The 27,275-nt window shown below is 36.7% G+C and overlaps 1 protein-coding gene across 2 annotated transcripts; it reads right to left on the bottom strand.

Annotated features, from left to right (window-relative positions):
- Positions 1 to 1,426: 1,426 nt before the first annotated feature.
- Positions 1,427 to 18,478, bottom strand: LOC104110279 (BAG-associated GRAM protein 1-like). Of its 2 annotated transcripts, none has more exons than XM_009619745.4 (18): positions 18,148 to 18,478; positions 14,508 to 14,558; positions 14,238 to 14,335; positions 13,303 to 13,378; positions 13,000 to 13,128; positions 12,835 to 12,881; positions 9,947 to 10,064; positions 9,724 to 9,840; positions 9,160 to 9,189; positions 8,945 to 9,044; positions 6,749 to 6,855; positions 4,752 to 4,895; positions 4,565 to 4,669; positions 3,137 to 3,283; positions 2,984 to 3,037; positions 2,750 to 2,813; positions 1,881 to 1,942; positions 1,427 to 1,766 (listed from the first exon to the last, which is right to left on the bottom strand). In XM_009619745.4, exons 1-18 carry the CDS (start codon positions 18,328 to 18,330, stop codon positions 1,638 to 1,640), a joined length of 1,761 nt encoding a protein of 586 aa, XP_009618040.1. In that variant the 5' UTR covers positions 18,331 to 18,478; the 3' UTR covers positions 1,427 to 1,637. The 2 variants fall into 2 exon arrangements, with proteins under 2 accessions (XP_009618040.1, XP_070048331.1); XM_070192230.1 differs by lacking the exon at positions 18,148 to 18,478 and adding an exon at positions 16,340 to 16,411.
- Positions 18,479 to 27,275: the final 8,797 nt, after the last annotated feature.

Raw genomic sequence — 27,275 nt, 5'->3', positions numbered from 1 at the left:
GATATGGACATTGTTTTCTCAAGTGTCCAAGCCTATGTTGGTGCATTGAACAAAGTGTTGAGTTTCAAGTAGCTGGTTTGAAGACACAACAAGCCTGAAGATAGTGTGGTTGCATAAATAATGGTAGTATTGAGTTTCTTGTGACTGTTTGGAAGCTCTGGCCTGGAAGAAGTGCAAATAAGTTGTAATGCATTCTCATTTACTTCTATCTCTCCATTCTTCAGCATGTTGATGTAAAACCTATAGTTTCTTGAATAAATTAAGTTTAAATGTCTCTTAGTATGTGAAGATCATTTAAGCTTTGCATTGTCCCAATTAAACACTGATACATAATCGATACAAGATGTGGTTTAGCTTCAAACTTGTTTTTGCTTTTCCATTACTCAGATAAGAATTTCCCTTTTGTTAATTTCAGTAACTTCTGAGTTTTGCTCCCAATCACATAGGCTTGCTTCTAAATGATTTTGAAAATTTTCAAAAATATGTTACATTGTCAATTTTAAGGGACCATAATGTTTCTCGCTGAAATAAGAAACAGCCTTTCTTGACTTATATTTCTTTTTTATTCACGTTGTCACTCTTTCTACACTCAGTTGATTTATGGCTATGGCCAGTAAGAATACGTTGATTCACCACTTTAATTCCTGAGTTTTGTTGCATTGCTATTTTGTTCCAATTATGGTGTTGAATATTTTGGGAATTTTTTGGTGCCAAGATTTGATGCCTTGGATGATGATTGGAAATTGGACTGTGGAATTGAAGAAGCAACGCCTTCTGGCACATCTAAGATACAACTCAATTTATTCAAGTCTTGGAACATCTCTAGTCAAAACCGAAAGGAAAGATAGTGTGTACGTCAGTTGGTTTTGAATTAGACACTGGATTGGATGAAGTGTGAGCATTTGAATGCTTTGTTTCTAAAGTTGTAAAGCGAATCTTGACACGCAATGTTGTATGCTGTCTTGGAACATCTCTAGTCAAAACCGAAAGGAAAGATAGAATCTTGACACACAATGTTGTATGTGTAGAGAGGCTGTTTCGATAGACCATCGACTCCCTCCCTCCAAAAATTCCCCACCTTGCTCTTGGAGTGACTCGAACTCACAACCTCTTGGTTGGAAGTGGAGTGTACTCACCACTAGAGCAACCCACTCTTGTCTATTTGTTTACCAAAATTAAGTTATAAAATTGATGCCCGTATGTGTATCAATTAATAATATTAAGTGATAACATAGAATAATAGTAAGTGATAACAGTTTATGTAACGGCACATGTTATTTATTGGATCGGTAAAAACACAGTGGATAAATTTTTCCCGATAAGGAAAAAGTACTGCCTGGAGAGGAGCTGCTCCCAAATTGATGAGATGAGACAATAAATTTCTATTTTTGCATTTGAAAAGAGCAATATTGAGAAAAGCATATACTGAGGACACCAGAAAAAATCAGCTATCATTAATACAAAAATTGTGTCCATAGATTATAAAAGCACACCACTTGACCTCCGTTTGGGGAATAGGGTGCAGTTACTATCAAAAGATTGTGCTGAAATTACATGGACTTATAGTACTATCTTACTTACAAAGAAACAAAACAGAAATATGGAACACTTACAATATTCTTGAGACTAAGTATACCTTACCCTACACTAGCAGTTTCTTGAGTAACGGAAGGCCCAGACGCAACGTTTTGTGTTTCACTTCCTGAGTTTCTGGATTCAACATATGAACGAGCCATTTGGATCATTGTCGAAACCTCCTTCTTGTACTGCATAGGGGAGGTGGAAGACAGTAAAGGAGAAAAAGAAGCCCATATCAATCTCTTGTAAGTCACCTTAGCTATACATAAATGGAAAAGGATCCTTCCAAAGGTGATAATTACCTCGTCAACAGCTCCTGCCTTAATTTTAGACTGCATAATGCACCATTTCTTGAAATGTGCACCTGTTCAAATCTTGGAAGTTAGTTCAACTTCACAATATCATATCCCCATTCTTGAATATGCTGTTGAAACTCTAGGTTCTAATCTTCCCGGTTCTACCGCAATGTTCACAATACCCATTACATAACACAACAGACACCTATTAACTACGCATTAGCCTGCATCATGCTAATACTTCACACAGATATATAGACATAAATAATGACGACAATGCAAATACTGAACAATCAGCTTGGACTACTGCAACTTAAGATCAGATGATCTTAGAAGGTGGAACTTGGGAAGAACAAGTGAAGGCACTAACCATTGCACCAGGCAAGCAGTTTCTCACTTGACTTAAAATCTAAGTGTAATAAATGATAAGGGTAGAAGCCCCAAAAGAGTCAACAAAAGAATAATATATTTAAGGTGACTAGTAAGTTAATTGACAGAAAGCATACAACAAATATAAACTAGAAGACGGCCAGAACTGTAACACAAGGATGACTTAGAAAGATGAGTGGCCAAAAGATGCTCTAGAGATTAATGGCAGACTAATTGATCTCTTAGAGAGGTAACGTTATTCCAGGTGGCGCATTACAACTGAATAATTAAATATTCCAGATCCGGGTCTGTTTCTAGCAAGAATCTAGTATCAAGGATTGCCACGAAGAACTGCGATGCCCTTTTCTAAAGAGACGTCTTCAGAATGCCATAATGCTTCATTTACAAACCTCATCAGAAAGGACTCGGGACCAGGACCCAGAAAAGTGACAAATGGATTGAACACTACAAACTGAACAAAAAACCATAGCCTAGACGAAACTTACCAACTTTTATGTCTAAAACGCAGGATGATTCAGAAGATGCCTCTAAAGACCACCTACAGTGGACCTGATTCAATATCAAATCTAATCAGTATAAGAAAGATAAATATGGAACAATCCTTGGCGGATAAGCCATGGAACAAAGCAAAAGTGGGTTATTATCTACAAGGACTTCCATGGAATTGAAACCATGAATACTGGAAAAGAATATGGTCTGATGACCAAACGCAACAGCACCTCAAAGCATGATCCAAATGGGACATCATGTGCCTGTTGTACAGTCTCAAAAACCTAGAAGAAAGGAAAATGGTAAATTAAAAAAAATAAGACAAATGATCAAAGCATAAAAGCAACCAGTAAATAATTGTGGCACGAAATGATGAGAAATACCAGCATGTTCTTCTCCGGTGACAAAACGGCATGCTGGTACTCTGTCATTGCTGAATCTGGGGGGCACATGGGACTGTTACATATGGTTCTGAATGTAATCTCTCTGACTTGACCGTCATACTCATCAGCAGAATGCCACTGACCGATCTAAGAAAATAAAGACATTCGAAAGTTTAGTCACCATTAAGGCCACAGAGGTAAAGCAATTTCTATTTTGGGTCATTGTAGCTCAAGACAGGACCAACTGAAACACAGAGTAATGTCTCCTCGCAAAGATAATTTAAATTTTGTTAACCGCATCGCGGGAAAAAACATTTATGCCTGAGACGATGACTAATTTGCTCCATCAAGATAAACAAAATACATCTATGACGGGTCAAATATTTTATTTAGTTCCTTTTCTTCTCGTAGTACAACGTTTTGGTGCTTCAAAACTAATTTAATGAACTAATATCAGTAGTGGCCAGTAGAATTTAACAGACAAAGGAACACAGAGGTCTAGTCCACAAGGAACACATCAACTAAACTTAAGCAGTAGTTTTCATCATTCTGAAAGCTTACTTCTTTCTGTTCCGTCCAGAAACTTAAGCTTACTTCTTTCTAGTCCACAAGGAACACATCAACTAAACTTAAGCAGTAGTTTTCATCATTCTGAAAGCTTACTTCTTTCTGTTCCATCCAGAAGTAACTCATATTAAACTTTCTTTCCTGTAGTATGCAGAAAGAGTGAATAAAGCTAAATTTAGTTTGCTAAATGTCCACTCATATTTTGGGTGATTTAGAGCTGTTTAGTAACAGTATAATATAAGAATTTATTCCTTGTTGATCTTAAAATCCTTTAAGTGCAGGAATAGTGCTTAGATACGATAATGCCAGTAATTGATCTAATTCATCAGAGAATAGTGCTTAGATACAATAATGCCAGTAATTGATCTAATTCATCAGACTTTAAAAACAGTTGCCCTTCTTCAGCCCTTTCTGTCAGGCCTGGGCATATCTGCACTGAGTAGACTTCATGCAGATTTAGATGTATACACAACATACCATCACATTCAAGCTATGGGGCAAATATATTTCACCAAGTTCACTTTTTCTGGTTACTTGCTTTCCAATAAACAGATAGAGATTAATAAGAAACTGCACTAGAAGCATAAGCACTGCAACCTGATAATCAAATCAGAGGTTCTTCGTGTTTTCTTACTTGCTAATTGCCTCTTGGAACTCAGCTATCACCAACCTTTTTTTACTTTTGACTGGGCCCATGACCCAAAAGATGCATTTTAGTTGAGCTAGAAATCATTTTGACATCTAATTCTACTAAAACATCCCCCTTTATCCACAAAAAGATAAAAACTGTATAACTAATGCTCCGAAATGTATATTTCACAAACGGGTTCTAACTATATGCATATGGAAGGTTGAACTTACATTGAGATTAGAATCTTTACGTGCTGTACGATACTCATTAGTATAATTTGAACCATCAGCCAGTAGTAAGTCAAAAACCTGCTGAGGTGTGCATGGGAAAATGTCCTGAAAATTTTTAATAAAATCATGTATCATGTATCAAGAGATTCTAGTTGCTAAAAGATAAGAGCTTAGGTCTCATACATACATTGTATATACCAGAAAGGACTTCTTCTTTAATAAAAGGCTGAGATTTCTCAGTCTTCGACACATTTTCTTTCCGACTCATATCCATCTTTTTACTTCCTTTAACCGAGCTGCTATGTGCACGTAGTGCTGACTGTTCCCTCTCCTAAAAGAAAACAGAGAGAAAATTTGGGATTGTCACAACCAAAAAGATAAATGGTATCAGGTAGAGAAAGGAGATTCTGGGGAACAACTGTCCATGTCTAAGTAATAACAAATTCCTAGCAGAGATTTATGAGAAAATTAAAAACTGCTGAGATTAAGAACATCTCTGCACATGATGTTGCTTCAGCAAGCTCACAGCAAAAAAGAGAATCATTACATAAGAACCATTATCTGAGATCAGAAGTATTCAGCGACAATAACAAATTGCTATACAAATGACATAGCAATTTTTTGAAGCCTCCAAATCAAGAGTGTATTCCTTTGCTCTTCTGCTTGGACAACAAGTTGATAAGATGTTTAAGAAAAATGAAACACGAGCTTCATTGTTTTTGTAATAAAGATATTTAGGCAGGCAACAATTAACAGGCAAAGTAAACCCTCCGCATGAATCACACGTTTTTTCTGAAGCACTTATTAGTTAATTGTGACATTCCTTGCAGTTACCCGTTGCATTCACCTTGAAGACACTCATAAATGGTACTTAAGAGATACTTGCCTTGGTTTACAAGCCATAATCCTTCCTACAAAACCCAATATCTGCATGACAAAAAGCTACACTAAAAGTAAAGTCTACATGAAAGAGAGACTATAGAGATGAAGTTGCGTCTGCCCTGAAAAAACCCATGTCCCCTACTCACAATGTTAATATTATTGTCCAGGATCATAACCATACACTTGATCTAGATAAACTCACTCATGAAACGCCTTTTTTCCCTTGGAACAAGGGTCTATTTGATTGTAAGCAAGGTTTCTAATGTCATTCTTCTGCGCTACCAGGCGGTCAAATCATTATAAATGTTTGAACACAAGCAAATAAAACACGGTCCATCACAACTCAACACATGTATTCTAGTAATCTAGTCCTTTATTCTTTTTTGTTTTCTCTCTTTAAATTCTTTAACTATTCTCGTGCTTGGAATGTACATCAACATGCCTCTGTGTTAATCAGCCTAAACGGCTTCCTACCACACTACAGCTCTTCATGAGATCCATGAAAATAGTAATCATACTGCTGTCCAAAGACTACTTCCTACCTTGAGCACAAATAGAGATATTAACTACGCTAGCGGAAGTCTTGCATCAACAAGAATTAAGACAAATAGATGAAAAACCTAATCTTGATGTCCACTATGCTAATACATTAGAACTTGTATCTTACATGATACCTACCCTATAGGCTACATGAACATTTTGGTACATTTAATTTAGGTAGTAAATATTTACAATGTAACACAGTGAAGCAAGCGGCAGAGGATGTCAATCACTAACCAATTCTCTGTCCTATTGCATACAGATTATGTTGTATGGTCTGGAGCATGATTTGGAGCAGAATGGGTGATACTATAGACTGTAGGAGAGACGCTTCTAGGATAAAAATTAGAAGAGAGAGGAGGAGGATGAGAGGAAAGAGCTCCTCCGCTGCTCATGTGGATAATATGCCAAGAGAGAAATAGGAGAGCATTTGAAGGGATAGAGAACTTCTTTGTACAGATAATTGGAAATTTTCCGTATTAATGGAGCACTTAGTGATTTAGTGTTAGTGTTGATGTTGTTTGAAAATAATCATGTCTTTCTTTTAGATTCTCTACTTTTATATACACCTTGTATGTGGGATTTCCCAATCTCATCAATAAATCTTCATCAACCCAAAAAAAAAAAGAGAGAAGAAAACACAGTGAAGCAGGTAATTTGATTTCCAGGATGTTGTGCAAGCAAGTAACCTTCACTAAAGATGTATAACTGCTTAGTGTCTCAGATAATCAGAAAAAGGACTAATTAAAAGCACAGAAAAACCTTTTTCTCTGCTTCTAGCATGGCGTGGTAGTCTGTTGCTGACCGTTGCAAGGCTCTAATTGCATGATTCCTATTCCAAAAAGACGCAAACATATATCGTACCCTCCCTGGAAGTTGAAAAGATATGTGATTAGCAAATAGATTTTAACAATCCAGAATGTCAATATAACTCACCCTCTAACATGAGTAACACAAACAACCTCTCTTCTTTTCAATTTGAATCTTGTATTCACTTGCAAGAGTATTTATAGCGGAGATTATTGTGTATATTTTGTAGTTTGTTGTTAACTAGAAGAACATGTGGGGCCAACAGCTTTTAAAGTTCTTTTTTTTAGTCCAAATAGCTTTTAGAGTTTTAAGTAGCAGAAATAGGAAACTGTTGCATTGAGAAGTTTAGAACTAGGTCCTGAGTAATTGTTGGGTTATATAATACATGGTACTTCAAAATTTTAATTTTCATAAAAGTAGAAGTGTTTTGATCCAGCCAAGGAGAAAAGTATATGCAACTTGGTATGTGGTGTTAGATAGTTATGTGTAAATAATTCTAGTCCCGTATGTAGTAGGAGTAGAATATGTCCTAGTCCCATATGTAGTAGGAGTAGAATATGTATTATATATAGGGCTCATTGTATCATTGTTAATCAATAATAGATTTTTCTCCTGTGCATTCTCACAAGGTATTAGAACATCAGTGAGAAAATTATCACTGTGCGTCATTCCAGCGACATATGGGAAGAAAGATCTCGTCGCCGTGCAATTTTCCGGCAACTTCGTCTTGTTCCCAGGGTTCATCACTGCTACAGTGGTACTGTGCATATACCGGTACCGCCATCAAATCTGAAACCCTTGTGCAACCACACCCCAGAAATCCCAGTCCAATCGGAACAGAAAAGTCAGTCATTGTGCGTCTTTCTGGTTAACGACTCAAGATTGATTTGCGTTATCTCCTTATCGGTAAGTTGTGCGAAAACCAACACTATCATCTTGTTCGGAAAAGTCAAGCGACAAAACCCCAGTCAATCGCTCCGGCAGAAAGTCCCTCACACACTTCCACGCGCCGCCAGAACTAGGGTTCCGGCGAGCGCGTCTGACACGCGCCGGCGCGTGGAGCAGTTTCCAGCCAGAATTTTCAAAAAAATTCTTTAGGACAGTTGTTTCGTGGGGTGGTTCCGAGTCCACCAGTACAATTTCCTACAACATATTCCAAGAACTTTGGAATTTGTCGGCGAGCTACAGTAACTTTTCCGGAGCGTGTGAGCCATTCCGGCCACTTTTTGACAAAACTTCTTCAGGACAACTTACTCGTCCAGTGATTCCGAGCTTGCCCATATAAATTACATCAAATTCTGACAAATTTTATTTTTTCGGTGTGAACAGTAATTTCCAGAAAAGTTTCTGTTTTTTGGTGGTGTTTTAAAACCTATTTTGAAGTGTGTAATTCGTCTTAGTCTCACTATTTTCAAATTTCTCCGGCGACTTTTTGGCCAACTACTACTTATCAGCAACCGCCTGGTTTTGTTGCTCAAGGGGAATCTAGGGGGAGTCTAGTGGCCTTGTATGTTGCTTGCGCCGATCGCTTTATGTAACAAGCTCGGTACATATGATTTGTATGTACCGGCTGTTAGATAGTTATGTGTAAAATACTCATATGTAGTAGGAGTAGAATAAAAAACAACAACCCAGTATAATCCCACTAGTGGGGTCTAGGGAGGGTAATGTGTACGCAGACCTTACCCCTACCCTGGGGTAGAGAAGCTGTTTCCGATAGACCCTCGGCTCCCTCCCTCCAAGAACTCCTCATCTTGCTCTTGGGGTGACTCGAACTCACAACCTCTTGGTTGGAAGTGGAGGGTGCTCACCACTGTAGTAGGAGTAGAATATGTATTATACATAGGGCTCATTGTCTCATTGTTAATCAATAATAGATTTTTCTCCCGTGCATTCTCACGGGTGGAAAACTTGGTACGAACAGTCTACAACAGTTATACACATCATCACAGATCTCTTCTAACAAATCAATCAATCAATCTACACCTCAATCCCAAATCTGTTTGGATGGGGCTATATGAATCTTCCATATAAATGAAGAAGAAAAGGAAAAGCTCATTCACTATCCAACGTTCTGGCTCATTTAAATGAAGAAAAAACATTGAAAATAAATGAGATTGAATTAGAAGAATAGGTTGATTTACTAACCATCAGGATTTCCTAAAGGAGGTACCCCATGGCCGCCAGCACCTGTACGTAGAATTATTGTAATAGCAGGGTTAATGAATGCGTGCTGGCTCCTCCTTATCTAAAAGCAAAATAACACTACCATCAATTTCCAAAATATTACCCAGACAACCATCCCAAGCACTGTGACAACTTGGAAATGACAAAATCCTGATAACACACAGATAATATCATACCTCATCAATATCTCCTAAAGGAATAACTACCTGTGAAAACAGAAATTTAAGCATGGTTAAATAAGCAGCCCAGTATACACAAGTTTCAGCATTCTTGAGATGAATTTACTACATATAAAAATGTCGGGAGAAAATACGGTCATGACCAGTTACATTCAGGGTTAGAAAGAGAAACATTAGGATATAGAACCGCGTCTACGAGGGAAATTAGAAAAGAAACGTCTTTAGCCGAATTCAATATTCTTTTTATCAATCAAGAAAAAAAATTCCAACAAATTTTTGAATAACACTCTCCAAGGTTCTCTATCCTCACAAGGTAGGGGTAGGGGTAAGGTCTGCGTACACACTACCCTCCCCAGACCCCACGGTGTGGGATAATACTGAGTATGTTGTTGTTGTTGTTGTACTCTCCAAGGTTCACAATATCCACCAGAAAGGTCACACTAGAAAGAGTTGTAACTAATTCCCTGATTGTATGCAACAAATGCATGAGAAAGTTCAGAGAGAAGATCCATAAGGTTCCAACTTCCAATTTAGGGCGTAGAAATTTAAGGTGGAACTGACCTTCATTTGCTTTGAGAACACATTTGAGTGGAAGCAAATGTGCCAGGAAGAGACATACATACGTCCATGATACAAAAATGACCTCTCAAGTGCACAAGAGTAACTATGTTCAACAACCTGCAATTAATAGTTCGTTTTGCAATCAAGCTGAATAGTCCAATTTTCCAACTTAGTGTCCTTTCAAAACCAAGAGACCTCTATACAAACACAAATCCGCACTTGCCTCATCAGCAGGGAGATCAAAAATTGTTTGCAACGGCCCAGGTTTCTGATGAACAACAGTAGGTCCTTCTTTATCCAAAGCAATCCTTCTACGAGTATTACCACAGCCATTCAAACCCCTAAGAAACCAGAAAGAAAACAAGAGGGAAAGAACATTATCCACCAGTTCCCAGAAAAATTATTTTTTGGTGAGATAGATATGACAGAACTATAATGATTTGTCATCAATAATTTTTTGATGAATCAATAATATTCCAGCAATAGAAAGAATAACTAATCCTAAATAAGTCTCCTGCAACTCTCCGTTGAAAGCAAGTTTTGTTCAAAGAGTTATTCACTTATTTTATTTGTAATTGCAAATTAGAGGAGCATTATCTAAAGATTGCAACAAAAAACCAGAAGATTACATCTCATTACTCACTTGCCAACAAGTGAAATAGAGAATATAAAGAGTCACTTATCAAAAAGGAACTATTAAAAGAGGAGTTTCCACAAAAGGGAAAGTACTGTCTAACCTCTTTAACGGCTATATAAGCTACGTTCTAAGAATTGTGCTCTACTGACAAATAATGTTGAATGCTTAACAACCATACAAGCTCTCCAGAACAGAACTTAGGGAACTGAAAATATCCTCTTAGAAACATTCAAGTCATTTTAGAAGACATTTAGAATTTCACAACCTGAACCTAATTCATTATACATTTGTGAGGACTTTAGCAGGACACAAAGCAACATTTAAATCGGTATTAAACACCAAGGTCCTTTTGGACTTCAAGTGCAATCAGAGCGAAGGTTTTAGTGAAAGACGCAACTGAACAAAAAGTAAAACAAATACATATGTAATATAACAACTAAACCTCAGTGCCGAGCAAGTTAGGATGGCTATATCAATCCTCGATGACCATGTCCATTTAGACTCATCTCAGGCCACTAATATGTAAAATAAAAATAGTACTCCCTCCGTTCTAATTTATTTGGCGAAGTTTGAATTGGCGCGGTGTTTAAAAGAAGGGAAGATTTTTAAACTTGTGGTCACAAACCATAGATATTTGTGTGGAAAAGTTTAAGTTAAATTGCTTCCAAATTTAAAAAGTTATTCTTTTTTACCAAATTAAAAAGGAACTGTTGCCACATAAATTGGAACATAGGGAGTAATAAAATAAAAAAAGAAAGTATTAGAGTTTATTAATATTTTCTACTGACGTATAAATCTTTGAAAGACTAAACAACTCCTAGAAAAGCAGGACGTAAAGTAAAACTGCTAACACGACTAAATATATTCTCAACTAGTAGGTATCACCTATAAAGTTTTTTTTCTTTCACTTTGTCCGATCTTTTGCAAAATCTGCATGGATCCCAAGAGATTGTAGGTCCTTCGACAAAACTTCCTTCCAAGTGATCTTAGGTCTAGTTCGACTCCTTTTACCACCTAGACTCACCATGGTGCATCTAGTGGTCGATGCAGGACATGACCATACCATCTTAAGCAACCTTCTCTGATTTTATCCTCAATAATGTGCTACTTGAACCTTCTCATTAACGTGATCATTTCTAATTTTGTCTTGTCTTGTATTATCGCACATGCATCTTCGCATCCGCATGTCTGTGACACTCATCTTGTGGATGTATTGGACCTTATCATCCCAATATCCACTCTCATTACACATTGTTGGTCTTATAATTGTTCCATAAAACTTACCTTTCACTTTGGTAGGCATCCTTCTATCACATAATACCCTGGTAACACTCCTCCATTTCAACCATTTGAATTTAATCTGTGTAACATCGTCATCTATGAATTCATTTTCTTATAACAACGAGCCTAGATATCTGAATTGCTTGCATTTAGGCACTGCAATCCCGTCTAATCTCACCTCGTTTTCGCGCTTATTATGTTATCTATGCTTACAGTGCATAGAATTAGTTTTACTTCTACTCATCCTTAAACTCTTATTCTCTAGAGTACTTCTCCATAGGCCAAGCTTTTGGTTGACACCCTCGCCCGTTTCGTCAATTAGCACAATATTACCAGCAAATAGTATACACCATGGGACCTCATCTTGTATTGTGTTGGATAGCTCATTTATAACAAGGGTAAACATGTACGAGCTCAATCTCGATCCCTAATATACACCTATGGTTACGGGAAACTCCTGTGTTTCTCCTACTATTGTTCTCACGCTAGTGATGACTCCTTCATGCATGTCCTTTGTCGCATTTATATATTTAATATGAATTCCTTTCTTCGCCTATAGCCACCAAAGGACCTTTCTAGGTACTCTATCATATGCTTTTTCTAGGTCAATGAACAAGATGTGCGCAAAAAAAAACTACAAATACAAACATTTTTACAAACAAAGGAATGGAAAACAGACTACAAATAAGTGAAATATTTGAAGTATAAATCATGTCGATTAAGTTCAAAACCATTATGAATTTCGGATCAGATGCAAACGTCACAACATGCCTTGCAGTAGCCCCTACCAAACCAGGATCATACCCAACATTCCTTCCAGGGTAACTCATCAAAAACTTCATTGCAGAATCATTTGCAGCATTCCATACAGTTAGGAGACTTTAAGAGGAAAAGGGGAAGGTGAGATTCATTTAACTACTTTTTATCATTACACATAAACATCTTTGTAAGAAATCCAATCACAAAATTCCTTATTGCACATAAATCCAAACTTCAACTCATCTTTTGAAATAGTATGTGCATTTGAGAAGCAAAGAGTGCTAGCATGAACCAAAAGAAGGGACCCTAATAAGCTAAAATGACCATTATCAGATTAAGCATTTTAGTGGATAGCATTAGTCCCACACAGAATGGTTGAAATTCAAACAGGAAGAAACATAAGGCCCCAAAAAAAGAAGGGAGCAGAGCCCTACCTTGAAGAATTGATATTGAGTTTTACTGTTTTAATGTGAAGACAAACCTGTAAAAGAAACGGGCATGATTCAGTTTCATTGGGATAGAACCTCCACAACATCAATCAAAACTATGATGCATTATTCTGAAAAGAAGAAAAAAAAGATGAAACAATCAATAGACACCTGCCCTGACGTGCTGTCCAATGTATACCATACAGCACCTGTCTGACCTTCATTTTCAACAGGTACAGTCACCGAACCAAGAACAGCACTTTTCCAAATTATATCCCAATCATATATTGTTACATTTATCTGCCGCACAATCAAGTGAAAGAATTATTGTAAAGAAAATGACCAAGATCACCATGCCCATGTAGCCTCAACTTAATGTAACAAATAGAAATAATAGCAGTATATCCAAAGAGTATTACAAAAACACAGCATTGCACTTCTGCTTCATTTGATAAGATGTGTTGAATAGCTTACCTCTGCTGGAAGCTCATCAACTGAAAAGTTGAACTCCTCCCCCCACATAGGATTTCTTGAACCAGGGATCATTGAACTACAACAGGTATAAAAGTAGTACTTGAAATATGTTTAACAGATGCAATAACACATGCTGAGTATATGCTTTCATAAAAGAACTGCACCAACTTTTGTAAATTATCCATCCCTCATTAGCCCAAGAATACGTGAGCGCACACGCATATATCTCAAGCCTTGTGAGCATAACCATCTATCTCTCTCTCCCTCCAGCCATCCCCCCCCCCCCCCCCCCCAAAAAAAATGATGAACTAAGGACAAATCTTAGATGTACGCATCGTCAACAAACCAACTTCATTGAGAAAAGAATGTATGCCCACAGCTGACTAGAAAAGCTGTGATTGACTTTCAACTGTTACTACAGATTACCTGAAGTGAAACACTATCTTAAAACCAAAATTAACCACCAATATTAGATCTTTTCTGTTTTCTCCAACATAAAGCTCAAAATGACTTTATCTCATTTCTGCAATATTGACATAATCATCATTTTATTTGGAAAATCTGGAAGATGGTGAAAACCGAGGAAGATTGTCTTACCAGCTAGAAGTAGAACTAGAACAAACTTTCAACGAAAGGAAAGGACTAAGATGTAACAAAGTTTTTAATTGATCGTCAAGTCAAAAGAAATGCTTGTTTAAATAAATTTTAATAGCAATCAGAAGGGACCAAGTCAACTAATCTCTCATGTTTCTGTCATATATTGACATTCAATTTGCAGATATATACTCGCAAAAGAAAATCATCATGCTTCCTCTTCAACAATGCAGATTGGTTGCAGTCACAGCAATAAAAGGAAGTATAGATATAACTAGGAAACATCTCTTTATATAACTGACCCTCCAAGATAACAGGATAACAAAATTATATACAATCACCTAAATCTTTTTTGTGTGCCACAAGTGATGATTACGTATGGATCCGACGTCCCATTCAAATTAGCAGCAATGAGATTTTTAGCAGCTAATAGTTCAACCTGGAATATAGAAAAACACTGGTCAACTATGAATTGCTAACAAAGCTACTGCATGCATTTAAATCCCAAGACATAACGCATTACCTTTGTAAGTACTAGCAATAAAATACAATACACCACAATTAGAGATAAGAGTGATAACATATAGCAGGAGCACCAAGTTCAGAAATACCTTGATTATATATGCAGAATTAGTTTGAGGGTCTCCTTTTAACTGGCCCATCTGCAAAATAAGTGTAGAACTACATGTCAAACAAGCAGAAAGTACTCAATGTAAATAGATAATAGGTTTATAACCACAATTCCCAAGAGAGCTATTGAAACAAAGGCCAAAAAGAGGAAAAGGAAACAAACTAAATAAACAACCATCTCAATGTTATCCAGTTCAGGCAAGGTTCATAAAGTCTCAAATCAAGGAAAAATTTATCAAGAAACTCTCAGTGAAGTGGGAGATTCATGTTAACCGTGACTCCTGATAAATTTTCTGAAGTAAACATAACATACATTAATGTTAAATTATCAGCCCATTATAAAATTACCTGTATCAAAGAGATGAGTGACATTACTATTGATTAATTTGATAAAATGTTTTGCATAGAAAATATGTGTCAATTCCAAATCCAAAATTTCTAATTTTAACTTGGCAGCATATTACATCAGGATTTCATAACATAGATTGTTTATGTTAAGTGAGTGAACAGATGGGAACCACTGATTACTTTCTGGTTCTTGTGGATTAGAAAGGTAAGGCATAATTTATTACCAAGTCCTTCCCATGTTGTTTAACCTATTTACTATCTAGGTAGTCACCGTCAGCCTTCTTCAACGTAGTCTTCTCTAATTATCTTTTCAAAAGTTTTTTACCAGTAGTGTTTTCCCCATATATTTTAAATTTACAATTTCTATTTAAAGATAAATCAAACATTTTCCAACACAAAATCGAATGAAGTCAACCATCATAAACTGATCTAGGTCATATGATATGGGAGGATTCATATTTTGTTAAAATGTAGTTTAGGAGAGTGGTTAATATTGGAATATTCAAAAAATAAAATAAAAGCATTTAATCTAGAGTAGATGCAGTTTAAAAGAAAAAATCATCAATGCATGACTGATTAAAAAATCATTAACGCGTGGTTGATTTCTTCTATTTACTGACTCCTTTAACATGTTCAAACATATTAATCAGCTGGGAAGTTCAAAACTCCAAACATCTATTGCCAACTGCTTTAAATTTTATGAGTTAGCTTTTTCACAAATAACCAAGTGTATACTCCTTCCACTTCAAATTGAGGTTTTCGTTTCTAATTTGGTTCTTCAAACTTCAAAGTAATATCAACTTTCTCGAAATGGAACATTCGCCTTTTCCCAAGTAATTCAATAAGCTGCACTACAACTAGTGCTTGGCCCAAGAAATTTTTCTGGAAAAGGTTTAAAAGCAAAAAAGACATCTGTTTGCTAACAAAACAAATTACTTTTCCCAAAGAAATGTTTTCCTGAATAATACAAGAAACCTTTTTCCAAACTTATTCCAGTTAGCCAATAAGAATTCCTTTTTTTTTCTTTTTGATTTATTATATCTTTTCTTGTTAATTTTCAAATGTTCTTTCTCCCTGTTATCATGTTCCAGATTTTCAACCTTCATCTTATGCTATTCTTTTCAAAGCGAAAAATTATAATTTACCTTTCCTTTTTTACTTTTTTATATTGCTATGGCCCAAATAAATAGTTCTACTGCACATGTTCGTCATATTACTGTAATGCTTATATGGTGAAGGTGAAACGAATAATATGTCAGGGACTTTAAACCAGAAACATCTAATCAGACATGTAGTGCAAACATAATTATTTTCTAAATAATTTTGAACAAGAAAAAACTAGTCATATACACATTTCCAACAAAAGATTTTTCTAAATTCAAAATAAAATACAACAACAACAACAACAACCCAGTATAATCCTACTAATAGGGTCTGGGGAAGGTAGTGTGTACGCAGACCTTACCCCTACTCTGGGGTAGAGAGGTTGTTTCCGATAGACCCTCGGCTCCCTCCCTCCAAGAACTCCTCACCTTACTCTTGGGGTGACTCGAAGTCACAACCTCTTGGTTGGAAGTGGAGGGTGCTCACCACTAGAGCAACCCACTCTTGTCATAAATTCAAAATAAAATAAAATAAAAAATTCATAAACACCATCCAAGTGCACCTCCATCGGAATTTTCATCTTTAAAAAAGTTTGGAGTTCCTAAGTGACGCACTGAAAAAGGAAAACAACCCTGCAACATTCAAACTTTTGGAGTTAAGAAAGTAAACTTACACAATCAATCAATCAACTATGCCTCATCGATTAAAAAAAAAATCCACTTTTTCATATTCACTTTTCCTTGAAGAGTAGCCTTGGCGTAACTGGTAAAGTTGTTGTCATGTGACCAGGAGGTCACAGGTTCGGACCGTGGAAACAGCCTCTTGCAGAAATGCAGGGTAAGACCGCATACAATAGACCACAAGGCCTTTCCCCAGACCCCGCGCATAGCGGAAGCTTAGTGCACCGGGCTGCCCTTTTTTTACTTTTTCTTCACGGAAGAATAACACTGAATGAAATATTTTACTACTGTATAGATGTTCATCGACACCGCTAGGGAATTCAATGAAGTTTAAAGATTGCCCGTCTGCTAATAAGGCAGGCAATGCTATCATTAGTTGTTTCACGGAAAAAAAGGGGGTTATCTGTGGTCTACACAATATAAAGGCCATAGAACACAACAATATTATTGCCAAATTACACATCATTCCATCTCCACATTATACCACAATATGTTGTTAGGTTTCTGAAATGTTTAGGACATACTCTAACTTATATACTATAACAACGACTCCTACTACTACTATGCCTCAATCGCAAACCAGTTTAAAATATCCAGAAAAAATGTAATTTCACACATATTGGCATTTATAAGGAGACCAAGTGACCACAATTCCCTAGCCTGACCCTTTCCAGGCAGCAATTTCAATAAGCATATAAACAAATATGACATTTAACGAAGTCAACCAAGAAGAGACGCAATCGTATTTCCTGATTCTTGGCATCTTTTCCTTAACAAGACACTCAAGTAAGCAATGGCAAAACCAAAGTGAATTTGGCCGTTTCCTACCTAGAAGTAAGTAGAAAGGCAAAGTTTTGCTTTTCCAAAGAGCAACCTAATTAGAAAGGCCTAACTTTACCTTTTCAAACCAGCAACCAAAGAAGCCTTCTTTCTCAGTTTGGCCTACTACTTCCAAAGGAAATCTTTCCCTATTAAGCATCACTACAGTATCAATGCAACATGATTCTTCACCTTTTCTTTCTAATTGCTATCACGCAATAACAAAGTCACTTTCTATCACTACAAAACAATTTCATGTAACTAACTGATACTGATCGGTCACGTAATTCCAAAAAAGACAACTCTTCCCACTTAAATAACTTGTAAAATACTGCTAAATTACCCCCAAAATCTCATCATCAGTGCCCAATAAAAAGAATTATAACTGAGAAATCCCCGAGAGTGCACAGATCAAAGTCATAATAGGCCCATCCCTTTATCATTTTCCATTTAAATACTAGGCTTTTGTTTGCTGCAGGGTTCGATGCCCAACTTATCCAGTGAATAAATCATCAATAACCTATAACCTCTATCACTAAAATTAAAACCGTTAACAACAAGCAATTACTTGAAATTCTGTCCATATGCATTTCTTCAACAATTCCTAAATTAAAAAAACATAAAATAACATAAATTCAAAATAGCCACGCAAAAAAAAAAGTCTAAAAACCTTTTGCTTATCCTCGACGACACCACCGGAATCATCGACGGAAATGCGATCATCACCGCAGGCAGCGCCGCCGCCGAGGGCAAAGCACCAGTAAGAAATTATGATGAATGCCGTGGCGGCGACGGTGACTTTCACCTCCCACCACGACGGCACTAATACCTCCAACGCCGCCTCCACAATCATCTGGTTTACTGAAACTTTTTTTTAGACGCTATTTGAAGTCAATTGGGTGGTGACAAATTTGGTATTTGAAATTGTTGAGAAAAAATGGACACATATATATAGTTGGAAAGAAAACGGTGGATCAAAGGAAAATGGTGGAAAATTCCAAGCAGACAAACATTCCTACTGTGTGTCTAATATATATGTATCGTATATATACACGCAATGAGTGTGTGAATGTGTGAAAGAGACAGACAGGGTCAATGTCAAAGAAAGGAGGAGAAGGAGGACGACGACGACGACGAAGAAGAAGAAGAAGAAAGAGGGGGAGTTGTAAATTGGACATTGTTGAAAGTTAGAGAGTAGAAAATAGAATTAAATAGTCTGTATTTAAATGACAGTTTTAGCCTTATTGTTCATAATGCTGATTTGGACTTCCTAACTTAAATAATAGGGAGGATAAGGGGTATTGTTGGAAATGTGGACTTTATAGCGTCTAGAAGGAAGTTTAGTGGTAAGTTGGAATTCAAAGTTAGAAAGTTTATCCTTTTTTTTTTTCTTTCTAAAAAGCCGTCCACGTGAGTTTTGGTGGAATTTCCAGCTTTTTGCTTCTTCATGGGGGCAAACAGGTCTTCTTTTAGTAAGTCTTGTAAAGGAGATTTCAACTATCGAAAATAAACTAATTTTATCCTCCGTTAATTTTGGTATCAAAAAAATTCTTAATGTAGACCATTTCTACCCATATTTACTAATGATTGAATCTTAAACTCTAAAATTTATCTAATTAGATTAATTAGCATAGTTGAAGAGTAATATTGATCCTTTTCTACAAATTTAATCCTCCTCTTTTAAATTCATTTAATATTTATACTTTTATTAGATTAATTAGCATAGTAAAAAAAGTTTAATTTTTGCAATTGAAAAATAAAAATAAAATATAAAAACAGTTTTTAAATTTTTGAAAAAATGCTAGAAAAACGAGAAGAAAACTGAAAAGGGGAAAAATTCCATACAATGCTAAACGCATGCTTCCTATGATTAATTAGTCAAAGTTTTCATTTATAAAGTTTAAAAATTATCTCAATTGAAGAAAATTTCAAGATTGCAAATGTGTCAAAAAAAACATTTTTTTTTTCTGCAATTGGAGCCCAAAATCTTGTTTTATGCCTTGAATGTACTTCAAAACTCACTTGCTTTTGCTGAGCTTGATGAAAACAAAGAGGGCGTTTGGATTGACTTTTAAGCCGGTTAAATTAGTTTTTACAGTTTGTTTGGATGGTTGTTACTCATTATATTGTATCGTATTATTAATTTAAATACAATGTTTGTTTTGATTATTACTTAAATTTTATTGTATCGTATCGTTAAATCTGTCATTACGTAATGAGAAAAAGTGTCAATTTATGAAAGGACGGATTTGGTGTGGTGGCGCTATTACCTTGCTTTTTTCTCTCATCTTGCCCTTCATTATTATTAAACAACCATATTTTATCATTTATCCTACTTTTTAATACAATGATTCTCCTTTGTATCCTATTTTTTCTTGGTAATGTTGCAAGTTTATTCTTCATATTGTTGGTGTGTGATATCATGAACGGTGGTAAATGATACAATCTGTCCAAATGTTGTATTCATTAAACAATATAGTATAATATAATACGATACATTATGAAACGACATGTAACAACCATCATGTAACGATCCGACCGGTCATTTTGAGTTTTAGCATCTCGTTCGGTGGTTCGGGGTATTGAGTGGCTTCATATTGTATATTATGACTTGTGTGCATAGTCAGATTCGATTTTTGGATGCTTCGGGATCTATTTTTATAAGTGATTCTCACTTTAGAAGCTTAAGTTAAAAATATGGACTGAGGTTTGACTTTTGAACGACCTCGGAACGGTGTTTTGATGGCTCTGATATGTTCGTATCGTAATTTTGGACTTGGGCGTATGCTCGGAATCGAATTCGGAGGTCCGTATGTTGATTTGTGTTGTTTTCCCGAAAGTTGACAATTTAAAGGCTTGGAATTTTGATAAGTTTGCCCGTAGGTTAACTTTATAGCTATCGTGTTTGAGTTTCTATTTCGTAACTTGGAATAGGTCTATTTTTGTCATTTGGAATTTGTACGCAAAGTTTAGCGTCATTACGAGTTGATTTGGTAGGAATCGGACGCGCGGTTGTGTTTTTTAGAAGTTCTTGAGCTTCATGTTGATTTCATGTATTTTGGAGGTCCGATTCATGATTTCGGATGTTATTTTGGTGATTTGATCACGTGAGCGAGTTCATGTTATGTTTTTAGACTGGTATTGATGTTTGGTTTGGAGCCCCGAGGGCTCAGGTGAGTTTCAGACGCGTTTTAGAGTGCTTGAAAGAGTTTTAGTTTTGCGGGTGTTGAACAGGTGATTCAGGTCTCACATTTGCGAGATAGGGGTCACATTTGCGATATTAGGCTGAAGTCTGCTAGGTTCGCATTTGCGAACCCCTTGTTCACATTTGCGATGGGGATCTGGGTTAGGAAGTGGTAGCATTTGCAATCGATTTGATCGCTTTTGCGATGGTCCACAGTTCGCATTTGCGATGACAACAGGGGTGTGAGGGGTTTCGCTTTTGTGATCATTTTCTCACATTTACGAGGTTTGCATCTGCGAACCCCAGGTCGCATTTGTGACACCTGCGACTGAACATAAAAGCTGAGTGATGGAAATTTGGTCTCATTTTCATAATTTGGAACCCTAGACTCGGTAGGAGGCGATTTTGAGGAGGGATTTTCATCTACAATTTTAAGGTAAGTGATTTTGATCAATTTTTAACTATTTTAAATAATTATATATGAGATTTAACATCAAAATTATGAGAATCAAAGTGAAATTTTGAGAAAATTTGTCTATGTTTTGAAAAATGAGAATTTGAGTTTTGAGAGTCGATTTGGACTCGGATTTTAAAACTAAACACATGTATAGAATCGTGGTTATGATAGTCGGAATCTACCTTTGGACCCGAATTTTGGCCTGGCGGGCCCGAGGTTGACATTTGAGGAATTTTGCAAAGATCATAGCTTTGTTTATTGAAAGTAATTTCTCTTGCATTATTTGGTGTTATTAACTCAATTTTGGTTAGATTTGAGCTGAGCGGAGGTAAATTGTAAAGGAAAAGCTATTTTAGAGTATTGATTGAGGGCTTTTGAGGCTAGTATCTTGCTTAGCTTTGTATGGAGGAACTACCCCATAGGGATTGGATTGTTTGCGCTATTTGAACTACGTAAAAGACGTGTACTCGAGGTGACGAGTGTGTACACGACTTTACATGTGGAAATTTGACTGGTGTAGACTCTTAGGGTTCTTATGCACACTAAATTGAAGTTTTTCTATCATATTATGTCGTCCATTGTTAAATTGACTCTTATATGCCTTATTTGAAGTTGTTGGTTCATGTCCTATCTTTTGTTGCCAAATATATTCTTACATTCCTTAATTTGTAATTGTTGCCTCTTTAGTGTTACATGTTATCTAATCCGTAGTTGATTATCCTTAATTGAAGTTATTGTGACATGTTATCTCTTCCGTAGTTGATTATCCTTAATTAAAGTTATTGTCACATGTTATCTCTTCCTTAATTGATTATCCTTATTTGAAGTCGTTGTTACATGTTATTTCTCTTATTATTGAACTACTCTTACTTGAAGTCATTATTACTTGTATGTCTTTCATCGTTGAATTTATTCTTTTCGTTTCATTGCATTGTTGTCATTCTTGTGTTGATTTACTTATTGTACCTCGTGTTATTATTATTCTTGTTGTACTCGGTGTTGTTAATCCGTGGTCTATATGTGGTTGTGGTATTGGAATTGTTGTTGTGGAAATGTTATGGTGTATGGGCACATGTGGTGCGGGTTGTTATGTTGTTATGTTTTTTGCATATGTAGTATTATTGAGAGGATTGTCGGGGTGTTCGCACGTGAGTTGTCCGTGCTATTGTTATTATTGATATTTGTACATGCGGGCGTGACAAGGCGGGCTATATATGTGGGTTTGTGTCACGCCCTGACCTCGGGGAGCGCGACTGGCGCTCAACCGAGATATCCCAGTCGAGCAAGCCTGTACAAAGCCTATACAATGCCTTCTACCCGAACTCGCCCATGGATAAAGAGAAGATCTATTCCATTAATTAGACTGTGAGAAGATATCATTAGTTGCACCATCTATGTGTTCTCAAAATACATACATTTTCATAGTTTGGAGCGGAACATATGGTACAAATACAACATTACTAGTTTGACTTTTCCAACACTAATATACAACCCATACTATGTTTACGGAGCCTCTAATAGATACAAAAGAGTACTATGATAGTGCGGGCAATAAGGCCTCGGCTATACCTCAAAACATAATATACAAGGAACAAAAGATACACGACCCCGAAATGATGTGGGGCTCACCAAGTCAGCTGGGAAGAAAGTGTACCACTATCAGTGATCAAAGCCCATTGTTGTGGAACCACCTGCATCCATTAAGGATGCAATGCTCCTGGCAAAAGGGACGTTAGTACATATGGAATATTACTAGTATGAATGACTAAACACCCTCTCAATAGAACGAGTAAAAAAACAAGGGAGAACAATTATAGATTAAATGGGAGCCTCAAACAACACCAAGACATCAAGTTAGGAGCAAGACAAGTTTTCAAGTAAGTTTCCATATTTTGGGTTGGGAGATCTTTAACACCGATATACCACCGTGATTTTAGCACGGAGTCCGATCACGGCCCTATCGGCTAGGCCGCCACACCCAAAGACATCAACCACAATCACAGACACTATCAAGATCTCAATCATTATATCAATCAAAATCTCAAGCACCATCACCACCATAAGTGCGGCATGGCGTCCGATCTCGACCCGATCGGCTAGGCCGTCTCACCACAATGTCGTGTGGATCGACATCACCCTTCGCTAGAAAATTATATAATCCCAATTTAAGGGGAATAATCTCATCACATGAATCTCATCCCAAATAAGGGTAATAATCACAATAAATTCCTACATCGACACGTGTAGTTTTGGGGTTAGGTTGTTTCAACCTACCCTTCCTCGGTGACTAATGATACTCCCAAATATTTATTATATAAAGGACTTTCAGCTCATTTCATAATCTTTTACTCATATTTTCATTTCATTGGCTCTATTGGCCACAAATGTAATATCATACTTGGCACGTCGGTCGTATTTCATATTTCATGCTCGCCCCTCTCACTTTCAAACATCATCATGGGTTATCAACAACAAGGTATTTCTAATCAAGATTTAAAGTACATATATGAGAAATTAATAGTCTTAAGCACATTGAGCTTTCTTCCACAATTTGACATAAAAACTAGCAATCGAGACATAATTGAATTCATAATATTTCGACACATGGTCACATTTGAATACAATCTCGAAGGATAACACAATATGATAAGAGCATTCAGAATTCATTTTGAACATATATCTTTCGACACAGAGTTTATTCGGAATAGTCAAGTTTATAAGGAATAACTCGGAGCATGAGACATAAGAGCTTTAGCCAATCATAATTTCAACTTACGAGGACGTCATGGATTTGATTCTACAAGATGAGTTTAGCCAACATACCTCGCCTTGAGCTCCCTTAAGTACTACAATAATCCAAAAATCCTATCAACCTCAATCTACTTGGAAACATAATAAAATTGAACACAAATTAGGAAGACACTCAGGGGTTCAGCTCATTTGAGCATTTTATCAAACTATAGGTGGGCATTATGTTTTCAAGGTCCTCTTATGGTGTATTCCTTTATCCCATAACCCAATATCTACCATTTTGAGCTCAACAACCTTCCCACAACTTCGTTAGTACATGCATGCATAGGTAATACCCCTATACATAAGAATTACACTCTTCATTACCCATTTTCTACCTCAAACTCGAAATTGAAGACTAGGGTATGGAACATTACCTCTTGGATGAAGATCTTGTGAGTTTTCCTTATGAATTCTCCAAGTCTTGAGCAAGGATTGATGAACAATTAGCTTAGGAATCTCCCCTCTCCCTCTAAACCACTTTCTTTTCTCTAAAATATCAGTTGGAACCAGCCAAAATAAACCCCAAGTTATTTTTATAAAAATGGGATCGGGTTAAACTTTTCAAACTTAAACTCTATGAATCCAGGTCTACGGTCACAGACCGGACCACAAAATATGTATTGGGGCCCACAGAAAGGGGTCCCAAAAACTGGGCAGGGCTGGACAGGTCTGCGATAGATTGCGGTCTGCAGATCAGTTATGCGGTCGCTTAACAGATCGCATAACCTCCTTCCGAATACTTCTCATGCTGGTTCTGCGATAGGTTCTGCGGCCCGCAAAATAGTTATGCAGCCTCATAATGGACCGCAAAGCAACCTCCAAAATTGGTCATTTCTCTACTTCACTCTGTGTCCGATCTGCGGCCCACAAAGTAGTTCTGCGGTCGCATAGTGGACCACAGAAATGCCATGGTCTGCAAAAAGATTCCTTTCAACTCCCCGACGTACTGTACAACCCATAAAGTACGTACTGCAGACCTCAATCACATTACTCTACCTCCGCGTAAGAAAACTCTAGGTTTTAGGTAAAATTTTATGGGGCCTTACATCATCCTCCACTTAAGATCATTCGTCCTCGAATGAGGGTCAATATCTTCCATTAGCACCTAATGTGGCTCATCTATTAATTCACACACCCGTATTTTCAAATTTTTGACTAACTTCTCAAATTTCCAAAATACACAAAGTACAAAAGATTCATGATCCCGGGATGAAGTGGGGCTCACCAAGTCAGCTGGGAAGAAGGTGTACTACTATCACTGATCAATATCTCCTGCTGTGGAACCACCTGCATCCATTTAAAGATGTAGTGCCCCCGGCAAAAGGGACGTTAGTACTGTCGAATAACACTAGTATGTATAACTAAACACCCTCTCAATAGAATGACAAATAATACAAACAAAATTATCATAATATCAATGAAAGCCTTAATCAACATCAAACCTCAATACCATTATTCACAAAACCAGTACCACCGTACTCTCAGCACGGAGTACGATCACGACCCGATCGGTTATGCTATCTCATTAGAGACATCAACCACAATTACTCTCAATATCAATACCACCGTCTTTAATACGGAGTCCAATCACGACCCAATCGGCTATGCTATCTCATTAGAGACATCGACCACAATCACAATTTCAATTACAATTTCCAGCACAATCACCACCATGTGTGCGGCAGGGTGTCCGATCACGACTCGACTGGCTAGGCTGTCTTATTCGAGACATCATCCTTTTTATATCAATCATCGCATTTCATATTACTTTCACATCTTTTCATTTTATTAGCACTAATGGCCATAATTATAAAATCATTCTTGGCACGTTGGCCGTATTTAGTATTTCATGCTCACCTTTTCAATTTCAATTATCATCATCATCATCAACAATAAATACAATTCAAATCAAGGTGTGTAGTACACATGTGAGCAATTTAGAGTCTAAGGCACACAGAGATATTTCATAAAATTTAGCATAATAGCCTTCGTTTGAACTTGACTTAAAGTCGAAACATTATTAATACACAACCCATATTTTAACACATCCTCAATTGATAACATAATATGAATAAAGCATTTGGGATACTTGTTGAACATATATCTTTCAACCAAATCTTACTCGGAATAGCCAATTTTATAATGTATCACTCGGGACTTACATAATTTACATGAATATCGTGGGATTCAATTCTAAGAGAAGAGTTTAGCCAACATACCTCAACCGAGCTTCCTTAAACTCTAAAATATTCTGTCTAAAATATTTCAGAATTCTTAGCAATTTAAATCTATTTTAGAAATATAACAAATTGAACCAAAATTAGGAAGATGATTATGGTTCTAGATAATTTGAGCATTTTATTAAACACTAGGTGTGCATTAAGGTTTCAAGGTCCTTTTATGGAGGATATCATCATCCCACAACCCAATTTTTACCATTTTTAGATCAACAATATTCCTACACCCTTTGATAACACATGCATGTAAAATAAACAACTCTCATGCCCAAGAATTATCTTGTTAATCACCCAATTCTAGATAAAATTCGAAATTGAGGATTAGGGTGTAGAATCTTACCTCTAGGATGAAGACTTAGTGAGTTTTCCTTGTTAATCTTCCAAGATTTGAGCAAAAATTGAAGAACAATTGTTGGGGGATACTTTCCCACTCTAGGGCACTCTCTCACTCTAAAAATATAAGGTTTTAGCTCAAGAAATGGTCCACTGTTTCTATTTAACGAAATGGGGGTCGGGTTGTTAAACAAAAACCAAATTTGCACAGCCGCGAAGCATGGGGCGCCGTGTGGGGCGGCGCAGTAGTGAAAAATGTGCCTAGAAACGAATTTTTGAAGTGTTCTGGAAATTCCCATAGGCACGCCACATAGGGCGCCGCGTGGGGGCGGCTCGGTAGTGTTTATTTCTGCCATCTTTTGGTAATTTAGTCATAACTTCTTGTAAGAGAGTCCAAATGACGAACGGTTTGAAGCATTAGAAACTAGACTCGAAGATATTTCATTTGATAGATTGGTCATCATAGAAATCCTTATATATATATATATATATATATATAGAGAGAGAGAGAGAGAGAGAGAGAGAGAGAGAGAGAGAGAGAGAGAGAGAGAGAGAGATATGCTCATCCAAAACTTGGTCTTGTGCTTAATCATTTGGAACTTTAGTCTATCATGAAATTTTCAAACTTGCCTTGGACTTAGGCCTCTCCTTGGACCCCACATCACTTATCATATGTCTCGTACACTTATTATCATATCCAATTGATATCCATCATAATAATAGCCCTCGTCGGCATACAAAGTAATATAACTAGCACACATCAACTTTCTTAATAGCGCTTAAGTACTTCGAAA

The sequence above is a fragment of the Nicotiana tomentosiformis genome, chromosome 12 (assembly GCF_000390325.3).
Source record: "Nicotiana tomentosiformis chromosome 12, ASM39032v3, whole genome shotgun sequence".
Classification (NCBI taxonomy): Eukaryota; Viridiplantae; Streptophyta; class Magnoliopsida; order Solanales; family Solanaceae; genus Nicotiana; species Nicotiana tomentosiformis.
Note: the sequence above shows the minus strand (reverse complement) of the source record. Positions and strands in the feature narration are given on the sequence as shown.